Raw genomic sequence first — 12,354 nt, forward strand, 5'->3', positions numbered from 1 at the left:
TATCTATCTATCTATCTACAGTATTGTGCAAAATTCTTAGGCACATTTATAGAGCTAGGGTGCCTAAGACATCTGCACAGTATTGCGTTTGTCAACATGCAGCGGAGAGCGAGTTTATAAGTCTGGTGGGAGTAAAAGATGTTGGGAACGGTGAGGGTGGAGTGCTTCAGGATGGGCAGGGTCAGGTGGCAGGGGTGGGGTTGCAGACACTCCCAGCCCTGAGACATCAGCAAAGGCCAATTGGCTTATTGATCATTGCAAAATGTCTCTCTGGTGCATCCCGCTCCCTCCCTTCTCCCTTCCCCTTTTCCTAACCATGATTCCCTCTTCCCTGCCCCCTTCCCACCCCTAGTCCACAAGAGAGATCCATATCAGAATCAGCTCATGTCATCACTCACATGTCATGAAATTTGTTTGTTTTGCAGCAGTATTACAGTGCAATATATAAAATTACTACAGTACCATGCAAAAATCTTAGGCACTCTTAGCTATATAATGGCGACTAAGACTTTTGCACAGTACCGTACATGCATGGCCGCTTTCAGAGTGTGATGGACGTTACTCCAAGATCCCTCTGTACATCAATGCTGTGAAGGATCCTGCCATTAGCTATGTATTTTCCCCTTACATTTGACCACCCAAAGTATAAACTTAGCTGAATTAAACCCTATCTTATCTTATTGTTTATCAATTAACCTATAGTTAGCCATTGGCAGAGATTTAGCTTTGCATTTGCAGGAAACAGCTGTGTCAGGCATTCTGGAAAATTACTATTCTTTCAATGTTTCCAGACACAGTTGGAACTCGGTCAACATAGAAACCCTTCCACAAAGTAGTGAATCACTACAGTTTATAGAGATTGATGTAGTTAATCTTACTTGAAATTGTTGTCATGCTTACTTATTTCAGATGAATGCAAAATTAGCTGAAACTATTTACTGATTTGTTTGCACTAATATTTCATTTGGTTATTTGTTATTACTGGAATCAACAAAGAAAGCAACATATCTTGATGTTCACAAGTGCTTTGTTGCTTGCAGATGAGTAACAAGGAATAGGGCCACATCTGTGGTACATCTTCATTCCATGAAAAGAAAATATTTGTCCACCCTATTTTTCCTCTTTTGAGTGGTTGGGGATTTAGTTCAATATTTGAAAATATATGTAGTAGAGTCTGTCACTTTAATAGTCAATTAAAAGATTCTGTGGCTATCTTGTAAATTCATTTTGGGCACTAAGTGGATACTTCAAAGAAACTGATTTCTAGTATGCTGCTGAGCTAGCCTTGGACTTGTGCATTGGCTGATGCCTATTACTGAATATATAAAAAACATCTGCTCAGGAAGGCAGTTGAGAATGCATTAGGGTTGTACCGTACTCCTCAGAAAATGTTAGCTTCTATTAAATCAACTCTTGCAACATTTCAGGAGTTGGCATTTGATATTTAGTTATCTTAATAACTGATTGAGAATGATTGTTCATACTTGTGACTGGTTGAAGGAGCAGAGATCACAGATTCAAAAGGTGAAAGTAATGACAGGGCAAAGAGAGGTAAGGAAGAGAATGTGATTTTAGATCTTGATTTGCTCAGTAGATGAATATGAATGTGCTTAAATTATAAAGGAATTATCCACTTAATTCATCCATCCAAAGGAACCCAAAATAGTTTACATGTTAGAATTGAAGACATCAAGATGTCACGACCTCAGTTTGTTGGTAGAGAATTCTGAGGGCTCTGAGTTTTCTGCTTTTTTTTGTATTTTCTGCATTTTATTAATTATAATTATCTGTATTGTTGTGCTTTGGGGTTTTAATAAGTTATTCTCAAGTCTTCTCTAGTTTACATTTAAGTTACAATTGACCTTGAATACTTCCAATTAATTCTCCGAGACTTTGCAGGTGTCCAATTAAGTACTTGGACTTCTGTCTCTTATTGGAATAGTTGTTAGCTTGTAAGCCTGGAGTTTTATAGACTGGGCACAGATTCTTCCATGCCCTGGGGTGTATTTAAAGGGGCAGAACAAACCCTTCATTTACTTAGTTGTCTTGATCATTGCCTAGTGAAGTTCTGTCTGAGATATCCAAGCCTTTGTAAGATGTACTGTTTTGCTTTGTCTCTTTTGTTAATAAAATTCCCAGTTTTGTTTAACCCTCCTGAGTCTCCATGTGATCCTGTACTTGGATCTGAAGATGCAGCATGATAAAGGAGATCAGAAAAAAATTCTAATCAATGAAAACAAAACCCTATCGATGATATTCCATATTTTATCTTGTATCAATTGGGTGTACATGCTTTCATCCAAAAATAATGGTTTCGTTTGCTGCAGTATTCTGGTTTTGCTTTTTCTTTGCTTCTTCTATGTTAAAGATTAAACTTAGTGGCCTCCAACAAAGATTAAAAAGTTTCTTTCTCTATAAAGTTCAATATTCGAAAGACAGTAGAAAGCCATTCAGTCTATTGCGGCTGTGCTATCCTACCTCATCCCACTTTCCACCTTCTCGTCTGTAGCCACATATTTGCTAAAATGGATAACTATATTACCATTGCACATAATAATTCCTTGATTCCCATTGCTCAATGTGGGGATCTCATGTCTTTTCTAATCATTCTAACCAATTGTTTATCAATCATTTATCTCTGATTTTTAATGTCAATGTTAAAGGAAAGCTCATAATTTATAAATCTTAATGAATCTCCTGTTCCTAAGAATGGTATTTCCAATCTTTCTTCATCAATAACATCTCCAGCTTTGCCAATATCTACATTATCTATTGTATTTGTGATATTGTATCATCCATTGTAATATCTATTGTATTCCTTTGGTCTACTGTGAAAGCCTATGAGAAAATGAATCTCAAGGTAGTGTGTAGTGACATATACATACTTCCATAATAAATTTACACTGAACTTTCAACTTTATACATCATTATCTACTCCAAATATATCGAACTATTTAATATTTCCTCTCTCATTATCTTTATCTTTCCTCTCTCATTAAGCAAATTCACATTACTCCTCAAATTTATCTAAAATACCTTCATGGATATACTCTTTTCTACTTAAAAAAAATCAAAGGTCTCATCTTAATCTTCTGACACTTGGAAATGCATTCCTGGCTCTTCTCAAACCAGTTCTCCAATTTAAATGTCTTTTCTGCCTCTCAGAAACGATAACTAAATACTGTACACACGTGCAGAACAACTGGAACACTTTGCACACCCTATTCAGGAGAAGGAATAGCAGCATTCACAACTGTGGTGACAGCAGGTTTAGTTGATCCCCACTCTCTTAACTGCTGGACCTACACTTAAATCTGTAATAAACTGTTGCTCACACAAAATGCTGGAGGAACTCAGCAGGCCAGGCAGCATCTATGGAAAAGAGTACATTCGACGTTTCGGGCTGAGACCCTTCAGAAGGGTCCTGCTGAAGGGTCTCGGCCTCAAACGTCAACTGTACTCTGTCCATAAATGCTGCCTGGCCCACAAAGTTCCTCCAGCATTTTGTGTGTATTGCTTGGATTTCCAGCATCTGCAGATTTCCTCGTTTGTAATAAACTGTCGCGGTTTTTTTTGGTATCTCAGCTCGAAATCATTTTAGTTATTTCATCCATCAGAGCAAATCAGCCATTTTAGGCAGAATGTGCATATATCAAGGTTAATGAAGTGATCTGCCAGTTGGCAAAATCCCTTTTCCTCAAAAGACAGATTGTGGTTTGTTGTGCAAATGAACTACTAGTGAATTGTTTCTGTCGAACGGACCAGATTGCAAATGTTACTGGTGTGAGATTGCCAATATTTGCTTTGATAATAGAGGAACTTTGCTACAATCCCAATCTCTCTGTTGAAAGAATTTGGGCAATATTGAAACAGTTTTAGTCACTGTCTTATGCATAATTCATAGATAGCTAAATATAGGAAAATATTTCAGAAGTAATGCCAATTACTACAATTTAAAATATGCCTCCGTTCCCAGCTGGCTGATATATCACCACTCCCACAGTAGCACATATATAAAGCATCAGTTCACGTTCAGAAAACACCCAAGGAAAGCAGTAAGCTCTTGTGTTCTTCATGTGCTGGATAATGTTTTTTAATGTTTGATTTAGTTCAGTTGCTCTTTAATTTGGGACTATGTGTTAGTAGTGGAGTTGAACAGAACAGTCAAGGCATGCAGATAAAGGCTGATAAATGCAAAGTACAAGATTGGTTCAGAGAGGATTGATTGTCCATTAAGCAGCTTTTCACACTAATAGACCTAATGATATGTTGCTGATCGGCCCCCGTACCGCAATCGAATCTATTGCGCAGCCCAGTTGGGCCCTACATTTTAAACTGTTTACTGAAACTAAGCCTTTCTCCTCCAGGGCCTTCATAATAACACTTACAGAGTACAAATTACCCCAGTCTATGATCCAGTAACAACTGTTATGATACCAGCCCCCTCCTTTGCGAGAATCGCAAGAGCCCTAGTGAAGGGGGGGGGGGTCAATGACCCAAGAGGGAGAGAGACGTGCTGAATAGACACAGGAAATGGGAGAGAGAGGGAGACGTGCTGAAGACCACGTTCCCCCGGGAAGCAGAATAAAGCGACTCTGACTATTGTCTCATGAAGACCACGTGTAAAGCCCTCGGGCAAAGTGGGCTGGTTGAGAGAGAGATTGACACCGGCGATCCCGTGAGGAAGTATAAAGGAGGGTCTGGGGGGGGTAGGACCCCTTCAGACGCACCAGAAGACACGCTAGGAATCCTGCGACAGCGTTTTGATAGCGACAGCCGGTGGTGGGGTTCGTGTGCGTCTTTTCCTTGCCTGGGATTGGCGACCTCACCACGGAAGAACGGCTTAGCTACAGGGGAGGCCACAAATGAGCGTCCATTTCCCAACGAGACTTCGACGAACCGAACTCCTAAAGGTTGGAAAACCTGTCGGGTAACTGTTTCATTCAATCTCTATCTCTCTCTCTTTCTAACAAAAGTGCACCAACGCGACACCACAACAGACGGCAGCTGGTGGAACTGCAGTGACCGCAAGAGACTTTCAGATATACAGCGGACAATATATACATTACCCCTAGACAACGATAGAGTTTATTTCTTATTGGTTATTACTATACCTGCGCTTTAGATTGAGTATTGATGTCTTATGGTATCTGAATGTTTGTATTAACCTTACTTTTGTGCCCCTTTATAAAATAAAACGTTTGAAAATGGTACCATCAGACTTCAGCAGACCTTTCTATCTTTGCTGGTAATTGATCCAGTTACGGGATACGTAACACAACGAATATCACATTTACCAGTGATATTTAACCTGATTCTGATTCTGTGCTGACAATTACAAATGACCTGACTGTACCTTTACAATTGATATGATTAGCTCCTGCACAATCTGTAACTCCTGAACCTTCTAACTGCAACTAATTCCACAGCCCACTTACAATGGGTTCTCTTTGATAAATAAGGTAGAATTAGTTATGCAAGTGAACAAATAATTCATACAGTTTTCACACCTATACATTGCACATTTACTGCATTAACCAATCACAAATAACATATTTGTAGGGATGGTCACTTGGACATCATACTGCAGGAAGTCCCTGAATTCAGATCCCCATATTTATAAACAGAGGAGCCGGGTGGAAATGGACACTGGCCATCCTGACGAAGGGTCTCGGCCCAAAACGTCAACTGTACTTCTTCCTATGGATGCTGCCTGGCCACCAGCATTTTGTGTGTGTTGACTGAATTTTCAGCATCTGCAGATTTCCTCGTGTTTAAGTTTCCTTGTTGCTCTTGAAATAAAGGACAACCTTTCCATCTAATGCCTAAGAATGAACTATAGCCTCAGCTCTGCAGCTATGTTTATCTTATATCTACAGTAGGCATATGGCCAGGTTCCTTACTTTGGGGAAACTGTAAAAACATCGGAGCAGTGGTAATTGGCAAAATAATAGATTTCCATTCCTTTTTTTCAACTCTACCATCTGAGAACTGAGGTACTGGAAATCAGAATGTTCAGGCTTTTCATTTTGAACAGCATGCACTTCAAGATCAGTAGTGATTTAAAAAGTTGATTTACTTACACTGACAGATCCATTTTACCTTAAATCATTTAAAAATGCAATGGACTACCTTCAAATTTAAGCTAAAACCGAGATGCAAGTTTAGAAATTAAGGTTAGAATGTAAGGATAAGCTCAGCTAAAATATTTCTGATTTGCTTTTACTTGAAGCTTTAATTGCAAATTTTAATTGCGATCTTAAGTTATATTTGAGTCATTATATCACAAAACAAGTAATTCATCAGCCATCAGGTTTTCCAAGGAGTAATAAAGACCCTATTTTTATCCCACATGTACATTTGAATTTAAATGTGGCAATACATTAGGCGGAATGGTTAAATTGACATTTGCCTCATAGGGGATAACCTCACTCAACTTCACTTGCCCGTCATTGAAATGTTCCCACAAATGACTCACATTCAAGGACTCTTCATCTCATGTTCTCACTATTTATTGATGATTTATTTATTACACTTAGACCCCTCCAGTTTGCCTATCAGCCCCGACTAGGAGTTGAGGATGCCATCGTCTACCTGCTGAATCGTGTCTACGCCCACCTGGACAAGCCAGCGAGCACTGTGATGGTCATCTTTTTTGACTTCTCCAGTGCGTTCAACACCATCCGCCCTGTTCTGCTGGGTGAGAAGCTGACAGTGATGCAGGTGGATGCTTCCCTGGTGTCATGGATTATTGATTACCTGACTGGCAGACCACAGTACGTGCGCTTGCAACACTGTGTCAGACAGAGTGGTCAGCAGCACTGGGGCTCCACAGGGGACTGTCCTGTCTCCCTTTCTCTTCACTATCTACACCTCGGACTTCAACTACTGCAGAGTCTTGCCAACTTCAGAAGTTTTCTGATGACTCTGCCATAGTTGGATGCATCAGCAAGGGAGATGAGCCTGAGTACAGGGCTACGGTGGGAAACTTTGTCACATGGTGTGAGCAGAATCATCTGCAGCTTAATGTGAAAAAGACTAAGGAGCTGGTGGTGGACCTGAGGAGGGCTAAGGCACTGGTGACCCCTGTTTCCATCCAAGGGGTCAGTGTGGACATGGTGGAGGATTACAAATACCTGCGGATAAGAATTGACAATAAACTGGACTGATCAAAGAACACTTTGGCTGTCTACAAGAAGGGTCAGAGCTGTCTCTATTTCCTGAGGAGACTGAGGTCCTTTAACATCTGCCGGACGATGCTGAGGATGTTCTACGAGTCTGTGGTGGCCAGTGCTATCATGTTTGCTGTTGTGTGCTGGGGCAGCAGGCTGAGGGTAGCAGACACCAACAGAATCAACAAACTCATTCGTAAGGCCAGTGATGTTGTTGGGGTGGAACTGGACTCTCTGACAGTGGTGTCTGAAAAGAGGATGCTGTCCAAGTTGCACGTCATCTTGGACAATGACTCCCATCCACTCCATAATGTACTGGTTAGGCACAGGAGTACATTCAGCCAGAGACTCATTCCACCGAGATGCAACACTGAGCGTCATAGGAAGTCATTCCTACTTGTGGCCATCAAACTTTATAACTCCTCCCTCAGAGTGTCAGACACCCTGAGCCAATAGGCTGGTCCTGGACTTATTTCCACTTGGCATGATTAACTTATTATTATTTAATTATTTATGGTTTTATATTGCTATATTTCTACACTATTCTTGGTTGGTGCAGCTGTAACGAAACCCAATTTCCCTCGGGATCAATAAAGTATGTCTGTCTGTCTGTATTATCAGAATCAGATTTAATATCACCGGCATATGTCGTGAAATTTGTTGTTTTGCAGCAGCAGTACGTTGCAATACATAACAAAAAAAGTAATTACAGTTGTTACATACTCTGTGGGTATCTTGTGACTGTCTTATGACCATGATGTAATTGAGTGTCCTGTGAGCATGATGCAATTGTCTTGTGATGGTGGGGTGATGTAATTTTCCCGCCAGTGTGTGGTCACATGATGTTACGTTCCAAGAGGTATATAAGGGGAAACCCCTGCTGTGACGCAGTTAGTTCGGTGTATTTCGTTAGTTAGCTTTGCTGCGTATTCGTCTCATGACGCAGTTTCATTTTTAATGTGGAGTTTTTACTTTCTGTATTCAGGAGCAAAAACCGTTGTGCCGGCAGTTTCACCAATCACTGCCCGTTCTGGTTTGTTGCATCTTTGATTTACCTTTACAGTCGAGTTGGAAAGTGAAGACTTTACCAAAGTACGGGAACCCGAAGGATCAAGTAAAGTTGGTGTCATTCGGCAGTTTAATACAGGATCGACCTTCTTGAATCTTCGTTCAGAAATAGTGACCTGCATCTGAGATAACCCCTGTAAGATCAGGAAGATTTGTGCAGTTCTCATTCGCCAAGCAAAAGGTCAGTTCCTTTAACCCGTTTTATTTCCTTCATCGTGAATCCTTTGGACAAGGCATCTCTCGACTGTGATCAGCAGTTTTGTCATTTTCTTTGGAGAAATTGTTGTTCCAGTAAAGTCTCTCCTTACTGACTGTATAAATCACTTGGACTTTCGATTTTACCACTTTAAGACTGTGTTTGAATTTACCACTTTAAGAACTATTCCAGAATTTGGCTGTTTGTTAAGTTGCCGTATAGCAGTTAACTTCCGGTTAAGTTAGTCATTTGTTTACTTTTCATTTTTGTTGAGCAGAGTTTAATAAATGTTTATGTATGTTTATAAAACCTGACTCAATTCTATATTCATTGTTGCCAGCCACATAACACAGTAAATATATATACACAATATCCATACATATATATATATATATATATAATAGTTAAATGAAATAAGTAGTGCAAAAACAAGCAGTGAAGCAGTGTTCATGGGTTCAATGTCCATTCAGAAATCAAATGTGAGAGGGGAAGAAGCTGTTCCTGAATTGTTGAATATTGCCTTCAGGCTCCTGTACCTCCTCCCTAATGAGAAGAGGGCATGTCTTGGGTGATGGGGGTCCTTAACAATAGATTATTATTTCTTTCTTTTTGTATTTTCACAGTTTGTGAAAAAAAATTTCACACTTTTCACACGTTTGCACATTGGTTGAACATCCAAGTTGGGCGGCTTTTCACTGATTCTGTTCTGGTTATTATTCTCTGGATTTATTGAGTACAGTATGTCCACAAGACAATGAATCTTATGCTTGTACATGGTGACATGTGTACTTTCATAATAAATTTACTTTGAACATTAAGTCTCACTTACCCAGATATCCGAGTATAGAAGATAAAACTACAATCATTTTCAATTGCATTTCCTTGGTTTATAAGAAGATTAAGCCAAATCAAATGACTCGGAGAACAAGTAAGTCATTTGTACATAAGTCAGCAGAAATTTCTTTTTAAATCTTTAAAGAGGAAAATTAGTTAGAGCTGATAAATAACACCTCCTTTTATACACATTCTTAGTGATGAACTCGATCCATCATTTTAATATACTGTCTTTGCACTGCCTTTAAGTTAATCTGTGTTTGTTCCAGTGACTCTTCCCGGGGGAATTTTTTCTCAAACTCAACCAACCCATTGGACTCAGTGCCACTATTTACAAACTAAAAAGGTGCAATTGGTTATCTTTGAATATATCATTACTATGGTTTTGTGCTTTCTCCTTTGCTCTCAATACAAACCATGAACAGTACCTCACTACTACTTTTATTTTTATTTTTGTATTACTTATTTAACTATTTTATATGTACACACACATACTTACTGTAATTCACATCTTTTTTCGATTATTATGTATGGCATTGCACTGCTGCTGTAAAGTCAACAAATTTCACAACATATGTGGGTGATATGAAACCTGATTCTTTTAAAAATAATTTAGGGGTACAGTACATTGGGGTTTTTGATCTAATACTGCGACTCAGTTTGCACGAGTATTTCACTGGTGCTGAGTTACTAACTCAAGAATACACCCAGGCCAGCTGACCAAGAACAGAAATATATTTTCTATATCGTGATGTATGGTATGTTCACAAGGCTGTGAGCAAGAAGCCCATCTTTTATTTTAAGAGGAGAAAAGTCACAGAAATATTCTATCATGTTTATTTAGGTCCATTACTGTCATTTTAAAAAGTGCATTTTCCATCACTTACTTGTGTCCGTTCAGAGCTGCATGATGCAAGGCTGTGTAACCACAGGTATCTGTACAGTTTACGTTGGGTCCCCGCCAAATGCTGAAAGAGAATACAAAAATAAAGGCTGAACTTTCTGATGAAGTAATGTTACAATCATTTATTAAATTCAATCCCACACACAATACAATCTGCAATAATACTGAGCCCATAAAGTATTTTTAAATCAAATAGAAGTGGCATTGATTGCCATCTAATCACATTATATAAGGTTACCAGAAGGTAAAGCAGAATTGCTAAAACCAGATGTGACTTATAGTATTCCATATTGATATTTAAAGTTTTTAAATGTATGCTTTGATTCTATTTCTTTTTTTTTCTTTTTTTTAAATTTAGAGATAAAGAGTGGAACAGACCCTTCAGACCAACCAAGCCACACCACCCAACAACCTGACGATACAAACCTAGCCCAATCCAGGACAATTTACAATGACCAATTAGCCTATTAACCAGTATGTCTTTGGACTGTGGAAGGAATCTGGAGCACCTCACGGAAACCCACATGCACATGGGAAGAACATACAAACTTCCTTAGAGGATGCTGGGATTGAACTCTGAACTCCAAAGCTCTGAGCTGTAATAGGGTCGTGCTAACTGCTACACTACCGTGGCACCCCCAATTTCTCATTCAGCATTCAGTGGAAATTAGATAAATATTATGAAACTATGCGTGTAATAGCAACCAGATCTGACAAAGTGGCTTTTGGAAGGTGTTCCTCTATTTAGTTCCATCATGAACAAACTCACATCTATTTTATCTGTTCAGCTCTGCCAGATCATATGATCATTTCTCCAGGGCATCACTTTCCACTTTAAATGCCAAAATGTAAATGCTATTTGGTTTCCAAACTCCTATTCCCACAGCTAAATGTTTCTTGGAACTCCTGGACTCTTGTGCAGAGTTCAAGATTAAAACAAAATCCTTTCCCTCTATTATTATGAAACCACCATAAATCTAACAATAAAATGTCAAAAGGTGACATCACTAACCCGTTTGTACACTAATGTTAGACAATATTACTCTTTATACTTTACTTTATTCTTTAATTTGCTAATGTGCATGTGTTTTCTAATACAGAGGATCTTTTACTGGAATATTAATATCATCTGCAGTACCTGAACCACCCAACTTGTTTCCATTTCAGTGCCTCTGGAAACAGTCGCATGGGATCAGAGCATAACATTTCTACAGTGCCTTCTATTCTTAAAAAACAGCTGCTGAACTGTAATAGATTAGACAGCAATCTTTGTTAAATACTAGTCTCAAATGACATGATTAGTTTTTTCTAAACTTCTCGGTATTCAATCCTGAAAAATAAATTTGAACAATCAAATATCTAATGACTTTCTAAACTCGGTACTGACAAAGTCAATAAATGGATAAGGGCAATATCTAAGAATTATTCTGTTGGCTGGTTGAATGAATGCATCACAAAATAAGACAGAGCTTAAACAATAAATGAAGAGCCTCGGGCCGAAACATCGATTGTTTATTCATTTCCATAGATGCTGCCTGACCTGCTGAGTTATTCCAGCATTTTGGTTTGGTTGTGTTTTTTTGTGAAAGTATTCAATTTTCCAGTTGTTTATATTTTCTGCACTTGAAACATCCTTTATTCTCAAACTGCACCCCATCAATTTGAACATTCAGGAATCAATCTCCCTGACTTTTGCCGCCTGCAACAAGATTCAACCATCAGGCACATCTTCCCTACTCAATTCCTATCAAACTTCTGACTTGCTTTTTACTTCTCAACCAAATACTTCCTTTGCACTTTCCCGCTGAACTGTAGACAGTGAAATACCTGCTCATGTACCACCTTTTCCCTTGTGTCCGGGTAACAAATGGATTCTGTTTTGACACATGCCTATAAGATGATTTTGTCCGTAAATTGAAAAATAGTCAAAAATCATTTGGAACTATACCTCCTCAGTAAAGTAATAAATAGCATCAATAAAACGTAACGCAGATAAGTAAAAACTATTACTATAGGTGGAGAGAAGAGGAAACTCCTTCTACTATTCGTAAGAATGAATATGTATACTGTACCTATAACAGACTTTTGAATGAACTAACATTATGGGAGTTTATTTGTACTTATGGGCATCCATAACCCAGGGACAGCATGTATTCAACGACCTAAACTTGTCTTTCCCT

The 12,354-nt window shown here is 38.8% G+C and overlaps 1 protein-coding gene across 12 annotated transcripts in view; it reads right to left on the minus strand.

Annotated features, from left to right (window-relative positions):
- The window catches only part of anks1b (ankyrin repeat and sterile alpha motif domain containing 1B), an 856,034-nt gene that overhangs the window by 588,554 nt on the left and 255,126 nt on the right, over nucleotides 1-12,354 (minus strand). For all 12 annotated transcript variants that reach the window (XM_073066305.1, XM_073066306.1, XM_073066289.1 and 9 more), the window contains one exon: nucleotides 10,158-10,238. In XM_073066305.1, coding sequence (XP_072922406.1) covers nucleotides 10,158-10,238 — 81 coding nt within the window. The remainder of the gene's footprint in view (nucleotides 1-10,157; nucleotides 10,239-12,354) is intronic.

The sequence above is a fragment of the Hemitrygon akajei genome, chromosome 14 (genome assembly GCF_048418815.1).
Source record: "Hemitrygon akajei chromosome 14, sHemAka1.3, whole genome shotgun sequence".
Taxonomy (NCBI): domain Eukaryota; kingdom Metazoa; phylum Chordata; class Chondrichthyes; order Myliobatiformes; family Dasyatidae; genus Hemitrygon; species Hemitrygon akajei.